Source organism: Pieris napi, chromosome 19 (assembly GCF_905475465.1).
Source record: "Pieris napi chromosome 19, ilPieNapi1.2, whole genome shotgun sequence".
Classification (NCBI taxonomy): Eukaryota; Metazoa; Arthropoda; class Insecta; order Lepidoptera; family Pieridae; genus Pieris; species Pieris napi.
Window position 1 is genome coordinate 2165380 of NC_062252.1, and position 18268 is coordinate 2183647.

At 32.5% G+C, this 18268-nt stretch overlaps 1 protein-coding gene across 6 annotated transcripts in view; it reads left to right on the forward strand.

Annotated features, from left to right (window-relative positions):
- LOC125059135 (transcription factor EB) overlaps window positions 1-18268 on the forward strand; it is a 94860-nt gene that overhangs the window by 56132 nt on the left and 20460 nt on the right. The window contains exons 1-2 of one of the 6 annotated variants that reach the window (XM_047663370.1): window positions 6982-7076; window positions 15103-15378. The exons of 1 other annotated variant lie outside the window; for it this stretch is intronic. In XM_047663370.1, the coding sequence (XP_047519326.1) occupies window positions 15323-15378 (56 nt within the window). In that variant the 5' untranslated portion in view covers window positions 6982-7076; window positions 15103-15322. Of the gene's footprint in view, window positions 1-6981; window positions 7077-15099; window positions 15379-18268 lie in introns of those variants that run through there. 4 more of the 6 variants (XM_047663369.1, XM_047663368.1, XM_047663367.1 and 1 more) reach the window with 4 other exon arrangements.

Consider the following 18268-nt stretch of genomic DNA (forward strand, 5'->3'; position numbering starts at 1 on the left):
GTTTTTGACATACGGGACACTTAAAGAGATAGCCATATCTTATATAAATAAAGAAGCACTAATTCAACTTCTTAACTTTAAGCGAAAATTGAATAAAAGTTACGAGATTAAAATATGTTAAAGAGGAATATTGAGTGTCCCCAAAAACCCAACAAAACTATCCCCTCACTTCGGGAACAATGAGAATGTAGTTCGTTTCAATCTAGTAAAGTACTTTCTAAATGAAAACTAATTAAAATATGGCATTACAAATTATTTTCCTGTTTGCGATAGGAATATCTTTTAATTACTATCTTATTTAAATTTTCTCGTATTTCAATGTCATAACGGCCTTTCTATATACGTATATCCGTTTGAACGCGATAGATAAAAACTATCAAATTAAATTCCTTACCACTTTTTCTATAATTCTTAATTTAAAAAACTACCTTAAAAAGAGTCGTATATGTTATATGTGTAAAAGCCTTCTTCAAGCAGTCCAAGCTTTGCTATTGTTTCTAGCCATCTTTGACCTGCGAGCATTTGTCGTAGCAACCTAGCAACAATATTCTTGTTTGGTATTTCATTTAAACAAATGTGTAGTAGTTACTAGTTATCTTAGCAGACTTATCTTATGATTGATTCGTGACTGCCATGTTTACTTTTATCGTAATATATTTATGTAAAGATATTATTTTTCTCAGCGACAAGATACGGAAAAATGTAAAACGATTACCAATGTTTCAATGTTCATCATGATGCATTGCTTTGGATAGTTACTAACTAAACTATAGTTTTGTCAATATATTTGTTGGCTACACATCCATGCTTAGAGATATTAATTAATCGAAAGATGCTATGATATTTATTTTGGCAGAGTTGGTGTTTACCGAAGAGCGAGCTAGTAGATATAAAGGTTTTTGCTATGATATTCTATTCGGCAGTACAATTATTGATATATGTATTATATGTTTTTGCTGCATTTAAATAGTAATAGTTTTTGTGATATTAATTCATACAGCAATTCATAGCTTACATTAGCGTTACGAATCAGAAATGTTACGGAAAACTTGTAGTGAGAATATCGGTGCTGGGGCGTCGCAAGAGACACTCTTTACCCTACCTTCATTGAATCAGTATGAATATTACTATTAAACAAACACAGCAAAATTTTATTTTTAATAAATTTTAAAGTAAAAATACAATTAAATATTTCCAATATTCTTAACCTACAATCTACATAGTAATAATCTATATATATAAAAATGAAACCCGTTTTCCGTTGTCACGACATAACATGAAAACGGCTTGACCGATTTGTCTGATTCTTTTTTTATAATATTCCTTGAAGTACGAGGATGGTTCTTACAGAGAGAAAGATTTTAAAAATTGAGTGAAAACGTCTAAATACAACACTTTTCTATATTCCCATACAAAATATTCGTAATAATATTTAAAGGCAATTTGAACTTTAATACCACATAAAGTTCAATAGTTAGTGGAGGGGTTCCGGGAAGGTAACTTTCTTTTTTTTATCTTACTAGCAAGACCGGTGTCCCGAATAGCAGAATAAGTATTTAAAAAAAAAAATAGCACTCCGGGAGTGCCGACAGAAGTGAAAACTTCAATATTAACGTTGTGTTTAATTATAAGTATAAAAGTACTATCATTTATGAGGTAGAATACAATGTTTATTTATTGCGCTATCGTACACAAATATGACAATATAATACCTCAATAATTAAACTCAATTGAAGATCTGTGTAACATAACATGCGGACAATCTTAATCTTAATGTTAAACATTTTTTTACCACCTAATGTTAATTCATTAAATTCAACCTTTATATAATGTAAATGTAAAATAATTACTCTCCCTTCTCCTCGATCTTACGCTTTTTCGATCAGCATCACGTGACCCTGACGCAAGTTTGAAAGTTTTTACCCATACAAAAAGTGCTCAGCGCCGCTAAAGAAGTTTTCACTTCAATAAAGAATCGACTGTTAGGCGGTACGATGTTCGCCAGGCCAGCTAGTAATGAATAAAAATTTTAAAGAGTTTGCTCCCTGTGGCTGTGTACCTTTCATGGTAGCAGCATTCCCTCACTGCACCAGCTCTGGGGTCCCCGGTACTATTTACCAGGCGCCAACGTAAATCCTTGCATGCACTTGCGCATGTGCACTTGAACTCCACAGTCCCAAAGTAAACAAAACCAAAGTTGGAGGATATAATCTTAATTTTTTGTTGTTTTTTTTTATTTCCACTAACATTTGAGTAATATCGATAACATTTTCCGTTAACAAGTATCAACTCTGAATTATTTGAGTATTAAAACGTCATTTGCTTAATTTTTTTATTTTTTATTATATAGTTTAGATAGTTTAGTTTCTATAATTTATAAATCGATATATTCTTTTTTCTCTTCGTGTTTGTCATATTTGCCTATAAGTGCTTGTCACATTAAATCTTGTATTTTATTTTTCTTATGTATCAGTGTATCTGTGTGTCGAGCATTGGGAAGCTTTTGTAAGTAATTATATTTATTTGAGGACTATACTCACGCATTCTTAAATATTGAATATTTGTCTTCTTATAATCAGCGGAGATGATGCTGGAGAGATGTCGCTTTCATAATAATAATAATCAATGACAAAATAATATATGCACCAATCCAATTTTAAATAAAGGTATACCGACATAATTACATTTTAATCTAATAATTTTTACATTTTATCAGTCGACAGGTGAACTGTAGAAATCACAGAAATCTTAACACGATATCTTTCACTTGACATACATAGGCTTAGAGGTCGTACGGATTTTGATAGCTTATCACATGTGCACTTGTGCATTTTAGTAACAATCAACGAGATAAAAGCCTTATTTTTAGAAGTAAATATATAAAAAATATTTTTATACCTACGCCGTATTTCCTAAGATATATCGCAGTACTTTAAACAATATTTGCTTGGATAGCTAATTATTTGTAAGACCACTGCACGGCCAGTAATGTCCTTATTTCACTGTCAAGTATATGTAAATAGGATACTACGGTTACAATTACGACTGGTAGTTTGAATATTAGGTAGTTGAGAAAGAAAGAAAGGAAACGTACGTATACATAATAAAAAGGATTATTATAATGTACACTTATAAGTATAATAGCAATATGAATAAATCAATTTGATTTTCTAATTAAAGCAGCGGTTTATTACTAACATTAATAACTTTTTTTAGCCTCTATAATTTAAAAATATAATTTCCTTATAATTTAGTCTAAATACACTAAAATATCTACTTTAAATTCCAATTTTATATGGCAATTAAACATTGCTGAAAGTACTGAGTTTCTTGGCTTTTCCGATCTATTAATTTAGGGATGACAAAGAGATATTACAGAAAAATTTAGATGATGTACATTTTTAATAATAATAATAATTCTCTTCTTCTCTTCCTCTGTGATCTTTTAAATATATTTTCACTACAGGTCGGAGTTCGGTATGCCTCTTGGCAAAGGTCTCCTCCAACCCTATCCACTGTTCTCTAGTATTTGCGACTCTTCTCCGGTTGTAGCCTGTTTATTTGAATTCGTCCTCTCATATTTTGCGTGGACGGCCTCTTCTTTGTTTTCCGACTTTAAGGTACCATTCCGTCAATATTTTGCTCCATTTTTCGTGGGGGCTCCGTAGCATATGACCGGTCCATCACCATTTCGTTTGGTCTATCTTAATGAAATTGTCTGTCACATCTGTTCTAGCTCTTATGTATGTGTTTCTTTGCTTGTCACTTGTCGTTGTAATTTGCATGCTTCTTTCCAAATTTACAATGCGCTAAAGAAGTTTGTTTCATGTCTAAGCCGTGACGTAAAGCTCAGTTTGACGGCTCATTGGTCTAGTGGTTAGTACCCCTGACTGCGAATCCATGGGTCCCGGGTTCGATCCCCGGCTGAGACAAACATCGATGTGATGAGCATTTGGTGTTGTGCTTAGGTCTTGGGTGTTTAAATATGTATTTATATGTCTATCTATCTATAATATGTATGTATATCCGTTGCCTAGTACCCATAACACAAGCTTCACCAGCTTAGCATGGGACTAGGTCAATTGGTGTGAATTGTCCAATCAAAAAAACAAAAAGAAATTAACTTTGAATTATTATACAATACTAATAAACATGTTTATAATGAACGTCATAGCAACAATGTGTGAAATCTATTAGATTTTTCAAATATTTAACAGTGAACATGTAATATTTGTACAATTTACTTAAGATTCGATTTAGTCACGTCGCTTGGTGCAAAGCGAGCGGTCACGATGCATTCAATTATAGTAAATGCTTGGTTGTATAACTATTTAAACTAAACAGTACCGGATCTCATATCTCCTAAAATATACAAATTGTATATTATATCTATAACTATACATATGTAATCGTTAAATACGGTTTCAATATCCAAGACGATATAATACTGATAAGGATGAAAAACGGGCAGATGGACTGTATAGAAAGTTATACGATTGGTAGAAATTACGACTAGTATTAAGACGTCCGTGGATTATTGTAATTTTTTATTTATTATAGTGCACCACATCATACATAAGTTACAATCTATCTATTCTTATATACATGACAATTACGGTGAACATAAATTTCACAAAAAAATACCACAAAAATACACTTACAACTTCCACTTCCTTCCAACGTTTTAGTTTTTATGTTTAGTTCTTTAGAGAGAGCTTTAGTGCTTTAATATGGCTCTAGCGAAGTCTACGTGTGGATTTGACTCCCCGCTCCGGCTCTGACTTATAAATTGTATTCTAATTTTAGGCATAAATGCAATAAATATATCACATTTACATACATATCTCTCCAACTTTGACTCTGTTCCCTTTGGACTCGAGACGCTTGGGCCGTGGGGTTCAAGTACACACTGGTAGATAGTACCGGTGACCCCAGAGTTGGTGCTTTCCTCAACGAATAAGTATCGCAATACAGGAATTGCCAGCATTTAAACGCTGCCATAGCTACCAAACTTTTCAAATTTGTTTTAATTTTCTATTTATAAATTAACGTTTTGTCGTACTGGCCACTTTGACCTCAAATATCTCCTCTTTGGATAGGAATTCCAAATTCAATTTTATACAGCTATTTACTCGTGCATTTGTTTTGTGAAAACCATGACCAACCAACCAGATAGCAATGGTACATACTTTGATTAATTAAATATATTCTATAAAAAAAAAGTCTACTTTTTGTTCCTCGCATACAAAACGCCAATTTCATAAGTATCAATTTATGTTTTTTTTAAAGGATATATGACGTAGGCTATTTTAAATGCGCTCCTATTGTTGAGAATTAAGTTTATATATTTTACTATTTGCTAGTGTTTTTTTCCTTGCTAGTTGGAAATTTTTATGTTCCAACATAATTGATGTGACGTCATATTTTCTTGTATCTTTAAAGCATAACATACGTAGGACTTAAAAATAAATAAATTGAGCTTCATATATTGCAAATGGCGAACTTGGCATACGCAACTATGTCATGACATATTTAGCCTCGTTTTTACAAATAAATTGGAAAACCACGTTCAGTGGACCCGCTAACATTTTCAATCACGATTTCATATAAAATGTATTTCGTTATACGTCAATTCAAGGATTTCACTTTTAGCTGATGCCAATTTCTGAGTTTCTACTTTGTGTAATTTAAGTTTGAAATCCCGTAATACAAAAATGGGGTTTGGGTCAGAAACATTTCTGCATCTATTTTATTGATTTTTTTTTTATCGAAGCGATTATTTCCACGGAAATTAAAACTAGGACAAAGATGAAGGGAGATAGGTACCCTTGGGTTGTACGCCTTGGCGAACCCCGGACCGCATCTTTAAGGCGTGTGGAGGGCTGGGGTGTTTATAGTGAGAGGTACGATATCGCTACCCCTCTAAATAGGAGAGGGCTTTAAGTGTAGACCCAGCTCCACAGACCCCGCATCAAGCTGTCCATGTCGCGGGCCTGCGCAAACGCATTTTTACCTCTTTAAAAAAAACAATGGTTTAGTATCAAACTGTAGAAACGACGAAACATAGTTCAGTTGTTTGGAATAAAACTGCTGCTAACTTATAAATAATGGTGCTGAAAACGGTCGTATATAGAAAAACACAAGAACAAACAGACGCAACATATATAGATAATTTATCAAAATTAATCCGACGGGGGTAAAAACTAAGCTTCAATATGTAGCAAGTTTTAATAATATTTTATTCCTTAATCGCAGGGACTTTTTGCCCCAAATTCATTCTCGATTTTTTTCTATTCCGTATAGGCCACCAAATAATAGTTACAGTAACAACGTCGCTGTTCCATTGTTTTCTAAGCGAAGGCAAACAATAACATAATCATACAAAATTTTGCGCATCAAGAATGTGGTACACGTTGACGTAAATGATTACAATTAATTAAGATAACATAATCAAATACCTTGGCTTCATTACATCATAATTTAAATAATCATTATTGACATTTTGTTTCGTATTATCTAATTGCTAAAATTCTTCCACGTTGGTCGAAATATATAAACATTATATACATTTATTTAAATTCACAATATCTCCGTGACTTGACTTAATGTTCCATAACCCCTAGATGGGGCAGAGGACGTCCACAGTAAGTCTTTATCGCGTTCAGTCTTGTCTCAGTGAAGGTTAATATTAAACTTTATACATTGCATTCCAATTTTACATAAAAGAACATTTTTATAGTTTATCTAGACACGCTCATAAGATGCTAAAATTACTAACTATTGAGCAAAACACTCCCCGAGTTTCGTGGCTATTGTATTAGTTTCGGCACGTTTTGGTTGTAGAAAGTTTACTCATACAGGAAAAATCGTAAAACTTTGCATTCATCACCGTAAACCCACCGTACGCGTCAAGCTACCATCGCCTACTATCGTAGTTTCTCATTATTATCTGACTTATTTGTATTGTTTTTCATGATAATGGTAATCAGTGCCACTTTGTCGCTTGACGTGACCTGACGTATCTACCTGGTCACGCTACGGTCTTTACTTATGAAATAGTGTTATTGTGTTTTCGCGTAAGTAATGCATGTAGCGATATACATTAAAAATTTGCACCGCTTGTCGCTTCTATGTTATCTTCACGGATCGAATCTATAGAGAGTAGTGATTTTGTTACAAGGTTATGATAAGATGCGTCTGAGACAGTTTATATAATGGTTATTTAGTTTTTTAATTTGAGTGACCTCGTTTGATTTGATGCGCGTTTTTTTCATGTTAGGGTTGTCGTGATGGTATTGTAATTAAAGCTCAGAATCCATGCATAAATAAAAGGTTAAATTAAAGTTAATTAAGAGATTGTTAGCGATATGTATTAATTCCCCACGCACACAATAGAAAAATCTTAATTATACTATGTTTGAAACTGACGCTTCCTTTTCGCAAGTTGCATTTGGACTCTGATATAATTTTACATATAGTGTTTTTATGCTGCCGCTGAACATTAGAAAACATACATATGTATGTGACAAACTACGATGATCCTTTTTTTAAGTTGGGCCTCAGATTTCTGTGTATGTTTCATCATTTGTCAATGTATAGCAAGCAGGTTCGTGCTTGACACACGCCGTCTACTTTTTGGTCTAAGTTTTCCTTCATCGTTCGAGCGAATGTTAAATGCGCATTTAGATAGTCCATTGGTGCACGGGATCGAACCTATGACCTCAGGGATGAGAGCCGCTGGAGCCACTAGGCCAACACTGCTATTTTATGTCACTGTTATGTCAAGTGCAAATAATGAATCGTAAAAAACCAGATTAAATTGTAAACTAATAGATGCGACAAAATATATGAAGTCTTGGTGTAGGTTTATTGCCAGTTCTTCTCTTCCGTTCTACGCCCTTGATTTGAGAACTGGCAGTAAATGTAAAATTAGAAGAATTTATTAAGTGTACATTGTGTTACCTATATGAATAAATGATTTTTGACTTTGTTTATAATCAGTATTCACGAAACATTTTGCTCACCTATAGTTATGGTTATTTTTCGAAATCGTCAGTCCACTTACGCCTAATTGTAAATCATTACTGACTTAGGATTTTGTTGAAGACATTTTTCAAGACAATCACCTAAAATGAAGTCATTTCGAGGACGTCTCATTATGTAATTTATTTAAATGTCCACGAAATTTTCGTCGTTCTGCTTAATTGCTCACTTGTGATTGTTATTTAAAAATATAACTTCGATTTGTGTGCATTAGTTCTGGTCGGGATTTCAATGTAGTTTTCTTGAACTTTTAGTAGAGTGTTTCTAGTTCTTAGATATTTTAATTGCACCTTCCACTTTGATACAAATGTGTCACTGTGTCTTCTTCTGTATAAAGGTCTTTCATTAATCATACCCAGTACATATTTCTATATTAATACAGAGCATTCTACTTTGAATTACTCTACCTGATTCCTTCATACCATTTCCAACTACGCTCGTTTAGAAGCTGGAGTACACGATTTGGATCGTCATTTCTTGTGAGTTTTCACAATGAGTGGAACTCATTGCCCAATTCAATCTTCCCTAAATAGTGTAATATGGGTTCATTCCAGCGGCGGCTAAACAGGCATCTCCTGAACAGGCGGGCCCTCCAATAGGCAACATCTCACAAATATAAATAAAGACATTTATTGCAATTGCCTTCAACGAACGAATATTTGATCTATCCTCAACATATTCAATCAGTCCCCCGTTATGGGGCATTGAATATAAGAATGAAATAACATTTATTAAATAGAATAAAGATGTTATTGTTTATGATGTAATCTTGGCTTTATGGCATTACATTTTCTTATATGTTCGTGTTCGGTTTCTTCCTATTTCTTTAAACATTTAATACACCTTGAGCACTATCATCACGCATCTATCAAAACACTTGACATGTACTGTTCGTCCAGATTAGCATGATAGTTTATCATTTATGTCTTGTCTGAATTTCCTAACGGCCTTAGATATTTTATTATAATCTGTAGTATGTGTATCTTAATATTATGTTAAAAAACCTTTGGAATAATATACACTTATAAATGAAGTTAATTTTTATTGAGCTACAGATGTAGCTGTGCTTTAGAGGTTTAGACATAAGAGATTTTGCTAACTTTGATGGATGAATTCAGTGTTTAATATATGGGTATAATTAGTGTTGCAATGCATCAGCTTTGTACGAGGTATCCTTAGGTCGTTCGTTCGAACCGAACCCCAGCTGAGCACTGGACTTCTTATCTATGTGTGCAATGTGCATTTAACACTCGCTCGTACGGTGAAAGAAAACGCACGCATCAAAAGAGCACCGTAGGCTGGTCACCTGTCTATACAGAAATAATTGTGTATACAGAAATAATTATGCATACAGAAATACTGGTGTACACAGAAACCTGAGGCCTAGACCTAAAAGGTTGTAGCGTTGCTGTTTCTTCTCAGTATTATATTGTTACGTAAATTTGGTTGATTGTCTGGATTTTTATGAATTAGGTTTTATTGCTTTGAGAGTTAATGGTATGATAATTTTATCTATATATTTATACAAAATATGTTTATATGTTTAAATATAACATTATATAAATGTTTAATTATATAATTCCTTAGTATATAAGCAAACAGTTTGCATTATTCATAACCTAGTTTACACAAAATATATTCTATTTATATGGACTTACTATTGAGTAGTAGTAGCTTTATACGCTGCTTTGTTTGTAGTATCTTTAATATTAGCTTAAATAAAACATTAATAACGTTTATTAGTAATAAAATAAAACATACATACAGTATTTAAAATTTTCTTAACCGACATAGTAATAATAAAAGTACCTAAATATTTATAAAAAGAAAATTTAAACAAATTTAAAAAGTTTGGTTTTTCCAAACTTTAACATATTGAAATAAAATTATTACTGAAACATATTTAATTAATTTATTCGAATATTAACAAGATTGTTTTAATATTACTTTCATTCGTTGGCTATTGTCTTGTGTTGGTGAGCTGAACAGGTAGGCTAACATAGTTTTTTTTTTATAGAATTTGTTTTGATTATTCACGCTGCCTTTGAGAGCGATATATAACGAATGTAGCATAATGTCCGGACCGGAAAAAGTCGCTGGGGGCCAAATCTGGACATTATATGAACTATAAACATTACTCTGAGAATAAAAATTCTGGGTTAGTTTATAGTTACAGTGTTATTGTATAAAGACTTAATTAGTGGTACTTAGTACTTTTAAGTCATTCGTTACTGGTTATTTATATCTTATAAAATGTACTATGTTGTAGTAAACCTTGCATTGTTCCTCTTATCACTTGACAGCGTTATAAAATCCATCATGATAATACATAGAGATTTTATAACATCCAAAAATATAGATATGCTGTCTAAATATTGCTTATCAGACTACTTAAGGTGGCTCTTTTGGTCAAAGTTTATTGTCTCTCTCGCTCTCTCTCCCTCTAGTATGTAAAAAAAATACTTGTATATAAAATAATTAACAACCTGAAACACACAAACTTTAAATCCCACATTAATTGCTAGGTTTATGTGTATACGACATTTAAATCATTTTAATGCAATTTTTAATACTTTTTTCCTTTTAATGATACTATCTTATCGTGTTACATATATTTACCTTCATATCATTGTACATATTTACATTCTTTCTTGTTCTAATTAATATTTCTTAGTAGAATGCACAACCCACTTACCTATTAACGTTTCTTATCAAAGGTTTTTGAGATTAATTGCATTACAATTAGTTTGTCTTGTTTTGGTTTCAATTAAATATATAGATTTACTCAAGTTTGTCCGGCAACGCACTTGCGATGAGTGTCGATGTGGTAGTATCACTTAACGTCAGGTGAGCATACTGCCCCCTGTTATATTAATGAAACAAAAAACAGTTACTTTGTCATAAGTCTTCCACGTAAAATGCACTATCGAATACAATCAATTCTAGCCTTATTAATAAAGCTAATCTCACTAATGTTATGAATTAAAGAAATATTTAGTATTGAAACGAATTAAGGGGTATATGTGTATATTGCCAAAGGAACCAAACTTTTTAAATCTATTTTAGTTTTATCAATTTTTAATTATTATTATATATTACTAGCTGATCCGGCAAACGTCGTTTTGCCATGTATATCATTTATAATAAAAAAATGGGGTTGATCGTAGAGGGGTGAAAATAGAAAATTAGGGGTTTTATGTATTTTTTAATGCTGTTTCATAAAAAAAACTAAAATTAAAAAATAATAATTTAGGGGTGGACTACCTCCGAAACGGCTCTAACGACATCGTTAGAGCCGTTTCGGAGGAGTTCTAACTACAAACACCTCGACACGAGAATTTTATATATTAGATAACCTATGTTTAAAATTTCGTTGTGGATAATATACTCCACGTTTATTAGGATTTACTTAATTTGTAAGTCATACAACTTGCTCTAATAAAATTAGGAAAAGAGGGTATTTACATTTAAACATATACATGAAATTGTATGAAAAAAGGACCTTTTTTTCATACAATTCACGTCGCTAGTAGTAATTGGTATACAATTCTTTTAGTTACGAACAACGAGCTCTTAAATTATCAGTGATAGTTTTTTTTATCGCGTGTTTTAATTTTTTATTTATCAATTAACATAAACAAAATTTAGTAGTTCGGTTTTTGTATTATATAACATTGCTCTCTGTTAAGTTAATAATGTAAATGTTTAAAATACGTGGAGTAGGTAAACCATAGACAATAAGATCAACAATGTTATATTTTATTGCTAACTTTATGGGATGTTCTTTTATTGTTAAAGTCATGTCTTTTACTAATTAAACGTATATTTCAGTATATTCCATAAATACTCTAAAAAATAGTCAATTTTCAGAATTATATTTATTTTCGTGAAAATTAATGATTGAGTTATTTTTTATTATTATGAAGTTTCTGTTTGAACTTCAATAAATTTGATGGACAAATTCTGGAGTGTACCAAATCTTAATATGCCGGCGATGTGAGTTTCCGTGGGCGGTATGATTTAACACCATCTCCTACCCGTTTACCGCCTATATTAAAAAAGGTAGCTGCGCATCATTGTAGTCTGGTAGCCTGCGCAACACCAACCCCTAAGCTTTTTCTATCGAAGAAGTCCCATGAGTTCGCCAAGTTTTATAATATATACATAATTTATGCAGCAGTGGCCAAGTGGGTTTAGCGTGCGACATCCCTGAGATCGTAGGTTCGATCCCCGGCACCAATATCTAGACTTTTTCCTATGTGCACATTTAATATTCGCTCGAACGGTGCAGGAAAACATCGCGAGGGAACCGGCTTGCCTTAGACCCAAAAAGTCGACAGCGTGTGTCAGGCACAAGAGGCTGATAACCTACTTGCCTATTAGTTTGACAAATGATCATTAAATAGACTCAGAAATTTGAGGCCCAGACCGCCAAAGGTTGTAGAGCCACTGACTTTTTTATTTTACATAATTTATTAACTATTTTTTTTGCAATATCAGTATAGATTTTAATCTCTCATTAAAAGTCCCTAGTTAAAAGATATGATCACTTGCAGATATGACGTAAAGGTTTGATTGTAGCAAATGATTTTACGTCACTAAAATATAAGATAACATGGAACAATTGATTTTAAATCGACCTAAATTGATTTAATTTCTCGATCTCTTCTAGAAAATATTGCATTATATACTTTAATATTATCAAGGGAAGGTCTAGTTCTGCTTGAATTAAATCTAAGACGCCTTCGAGTACTCTTTCTTATTAAATAAATTTCTTAGTAAAACACACCCTTGTATGTAAGACGTGTTTGTGGCAACGAATAGTCCAGTCTTGATTTTTCAAGTTGGTTCTAAGCTACAATTTATGAAGATTCAAGTGTTATATGCTGTTTTAGTTTTGCGGTACAAATCTGTGTATTTACTAAATGTTAATCTAACATAAAGAAACCATCTAAGCTGGTACCCCTGAGCTTTCATGATTGAAGGTTGTCGGGGGTTAATATATATATAAACTGCTCTCTCTTCATCACATCATAAACACAATCAGTTAGAAGGAGACGGAATAGTTTAGCAGATCCTTATTAAACACGAAATTATAAATAATAACCTACTTAGCTCATCATAGAGATATTAAAAGAGTTGATTTATTTAATATATAAAATTCTCACAATTTTCCCGTTCCCCTCCCCACACTCCTCCGAAAAGGCTCGACCGATTCTTATGAATTGTTTATGCATATTCAGTAAGTCTGATAATCGGCTACTATCTATCTTTCAAACCCCTAAATGATAAGGAGTCTCCCCTCCCAAACATTTTTTTTTATGACAGCATAAAAAAATACATACAACCCCTAATTTTCTTCCCTCTACGATCAATCCCTATTTTTAATTATAGTAGATAGTTTTATTGAACAAAAAAAATGCTTTCTAGAAATAATATACATGGCAAAACAACGCCGGATCAGCTAGTTTTAACATAATATTCGATTATATTATTTTACGTTTTATAAATGTTTAACTGAAATAATTGATAGACTGACATCTATAATATAAAAATGAATCGCAAAATGTGTTAGTATAACTCAACAACGCCTGGACCAATTTGGCCAATTATTTTTTTATAATATTCCTTGAAGTACCTACGAGGATTCCTACGGAGAGAAAAAAAATTCAGTGAAAAAGTCTAAAACAACACTTTTCTATATTCCCATACAAAATATTCGTAATAACACTTAAAAGTCAATTTGAACTTTAATACCATATCATAAAGTTCAAGTGTTAGTGGAGGGGTTCCGGGAAGGTAAATTTTTATTTAAAAAAAAAATGTATTTGTTGTCTTATCAACTTTCTTTTTTTATCTTACTAGCTAGACCGGTGTCCCGAATAGCAGAATAAGCATTAAAAAAAATCAAGAATTGACTGTTAGGCGGTACGATGTTCGCCAGGCCAGCTAGTTAGAAATAAAAATTGATCTGATTGTTACTGACGCCGTTTTGGGTTGAAACGCCCATTATTATTGTAATACAATAATAAATCATCTAAACAGATTCTGTTATAAACAAATTCGGAATCTCGCGATGTATTTACTGCTTCGTAACAAGGATTTAGATTAAATGTATATGATTGATTAATTTCTAAGTAATTACAAAGATAAATGGAGACATTAAATGCTATGTGATATGACGTATATTGTACCAGTATTTGGTAGTATTATTTTAACTGATTGTATTGAAGATGTTTGATAATTCCAACACACAAGTATACAGTATTTTATTTTAACCTACATAGTTACTATATTTTTTTTGAAATCTTCTATTTATTAAATCGTAATTAGTAGATAGGAAATTAAAAAGTTTAGTCCCTGTGGCAGTGTACCTACAACGCCGGCAATCATTTCCTCGATACTTATTAGTTGAGCGAGGAAAGCACCAGCTCTGGGGTCACCGGTACTATCTACCAGGCGCCAACTAAAATCTTTAATTAGCGCCTGCGTACTTGAACAAAATCAAAGTTGGAAAAATACTTATATTTGATCCTATTATTATTTTTCGCCTTCTCTGCGGCTGCGTCAGTTTTGTATTCTTAAGATTTAGAAATTTTTGTATCACAGATAACTTCTTATCATAATCTTTATAATCTCATGTCGCTATGCATCATCATTCATCATTCAGAAATCTTGACGGCGCCTACATATGTGTGCCATTTTATTACATAACATTTTTTTTATTTATCTTTCTCCTATTCTCACCTGCCACTCTTTGAGTTATAAGCGTGATTCTTGGTTTACAAAAGATCCCAAAAAATTGATCAAAAGGCCGGCAACGCACTTGCGAGCCCTCTGGCTATGTGGGTGTCTGGCGGTATCACTAAACATCAGATGAGACGTTTGTGGCCCCCTTACATAAAAAAAATACTTAAAATTCATGAATGTGTTATTTTCTTTACGATTAATGAAATTAGAGCCTTTTTGATAAATGTATGTAATGATTACATAAACCCATCAATCATGTAATCTATTACGTCATTATCATGTTTGATAATTTGATAATTTTGACAGCAGCGATGAAACCAAAGCATTGAACAGTATTACAGTGATTTGAACAAGTGACCTGTGATCTAAGTGAAATGTGTCGGAACAGCAGTGGACTGAGATAGTGAAGATGTCAGTGAGGTGACTATAGACAATAGCCATTCGGCTTTAGTGTTAGTTTAACGAAAACATTCCACTGTTAAAAATTTTAAACCAGGGCCCGGTGGACAAAAGCAAGGATAACTGCAAAATGACCAAGGGCCCTCGGAAAGTGAAACTAGTCATTGTAGTCAACAATAAGAAAGAGTGAGTATTTTTTTATTTATTTTGCTTTTAACTAGTGAACTGGGGCCTCATAGCCTAGCGGTCTTATTAAGTGGCAGCTAGGTGAGGGGTAAGGGTTCGAGGGCAAGTTTTAATTTCATTTAAAATTTGTTCTCGGCCTTTGGGAGGGTTGTGCGCTACCGGGCGAGTGCCTAAAAACCGTACATGGAGGACTTGGTCGAATTTCTACGGCAAAAAGCACGAATTATAAAAATCTCATACTTGACGCTGGCTAATGCACAAACCGTGCCAGAGCCATAAAAAAAACTAGTGAACTGTGGAGTCGGCTCCCAGATCTTCCTGAGAAACGTTACGCATCGCTCTTTACGATCAACCCTTATTTTTATTATAGCAGATAGTTATTTAAATTGAACTAAAACAACGTTTCCTAAAAATAATATACATGGCAAAACAACGTTTGCCGGGTCAGCTAGTTTTCCTATAAGAAATCGTTATTTAGTCCATTTCCACAAACATCCATTGAGTGAAGTTTACGACCTAAATGAAAAGTTGTCATATAGGAAATAAATCTATGAAGTATTTAGATAATCTTTCCAAACTTCAAAGTCTTAATTTGGAGTTTGCCTTTCCTTTAAGTCTAATTGTGTTTCCCAGACTTTGTACCTTAGATGTACCCATGGTTTTATTCGCGTTAATTAGGTCGCCTTCCTCGAAGATTGTGGACCAATGGTTTAATTTCAGCATAGCCAATGCAATCAAAACCAAATTTCTTTAAAGAAAATTGATGAAATCTTTGAACGAGGTCATCATTATCGTTAATATTTCCTTTATCAAGTTCTTTATTAATATTTTTATTTATATTATCATTCTCCATTTTTATTCTTACGCAAGTGGTTATTTGATATTTACATCAGGTAATAAAACCTAGGTTGCGGCCGTATCTTAGTGATACCGGATGCAAGCAATTTTCCGTCTATTAGTGGAAGGAATTAAGACGATTTTACGATAAAATTTGCATATAATAGCTTGTGTATTTGCGTCTTCATTCATAAACTGCGGTTCGCATTGATGTTTAATTGATAATACCGTAATATGTGTTTGCATAGTTATGATTAATTTATGAGTTTATTCACTATCTAAAGGTTTACATTAAAAACATTAAAACTCGATCATATAATAAACACTGTTTTGTTTGTGTTTATGATGACTCATTTAACAAAAAATTTAGTTTTTCCTGAATGTGATTCTACGGGGAGGGTTACCTCAATAGCATTCTGAATAAGGTCTTTATAGAGTACAAAATTCACACACACATGGAAAATTTAGTTTTCTTAGATTCTTACACACATCTATTAACTAAATATCACTTGCCCCGGGAACAAAGTCGTAAAAGCAAAATCATTTTAGGAAAAATAAAAGAAGGTAATGCTATTATTACTAGTATACTAAGTACATTACATATACAAATAATAATAATATAATAAGCCTTTTTATTTACTGTTGTACAATACTTGGTAGTTATTTTATTACAGTAACCAAAAATATTGATTTTGTTAGTAGGTTAGCTAAGATTATGTTAGTATGTAGTATGTATGTATGTATGTATGTATGTATGTTATGTTGTAGTGTTGTAGTATGAATTAACAGGAACCCCGTTTACACATACACATACAAATATATATATATATATATATATATATATATCAAATGAAAGTTTTTTTTTTAGAAACAGTGTTATTATGTATTAAGTGTAAATAATTAAAGAAATAACTAAATGTACATTACAGTAATATATCTAATTAGATTGAAGATCAAAAGCATTTTACGATTGTTTCACTGTTTAAACATAATTACGAACGACACAGTAACCGCACGTAACGACGGCACATTTTGACGAATGTCTAGAACGTAATAATGTATTACTACGCTTTGCGGGAAAAGATAACGACCTTCGTGAAACAGAGATATATTACTACCATTCTTGATTTGTTTTTAAACTGTTGCACTTTTGTGATAATTTGGTAGAATTACACTTTAAACTAAAACTATATGGTTGTTGCTATCTCTTTCAGGAAATTAAAATTAGTTAAACGAGTATTACATTATGCACAAAATAATTTCCGTAGAATAATGTCATCCTTGTGTTTTTTTATAATAAAATATTAAACCAAAGTTCTGAAAAAAATTACTGAAATCAGAAAACATTACAAATTTGTTCCCCGTGACAAGCGTTATAATATTCATTGTTATTCGTTATTAGTACCTTTCTGTCTTTACCCCGTCTCGAGATAGATTAAATAAATCAGTTTTTTAAATCGAATAGGCAAGTAGGTGATCAGCCTCCAGTGCCTGACACACGCCGTCGACTTTTTGGGTCTAAGACATGTCGGTTTCCTCACGATGTTTTCCTTCACCGTTCGAGTAAATGTTAAATGTGCACATAGAAAGATAGTCCATTGGTGCACAGCCACGGATCGAACCTACGACCTCAGATATGAGAGTCGCACACTGAAGCCACTAGGCCAACACTGCTCGAGATAGATTACTCCTTCAAAACGGTTTATAGTTTATTATAGTTTATAGAACACCTATTATTTATAGAATTTTTTTCAACTTTACATACACCTTGGCCAAAATCAAGTTTTGCTAAAAACCTTTGATCACTGTAAAGTTCAAATGAATACGGAAATACAGATTCACTCTCACGATTGCAGTCCTTGGTTGTAGGAAGAGACTCATTTACCGGCTGGATGGAAGGCCGTTTTATAAATTGTCACGTCATCATCTTTTAACCCGCTATTATTCGAATGTAATGCGTGTGAAAATTAATTGAGTGGAGCTATGTTCGCTTTATAATAACGTTATACGTTTGTATTAAATAAATAATCGCTGCAACCTTTTTAAGTCTGGG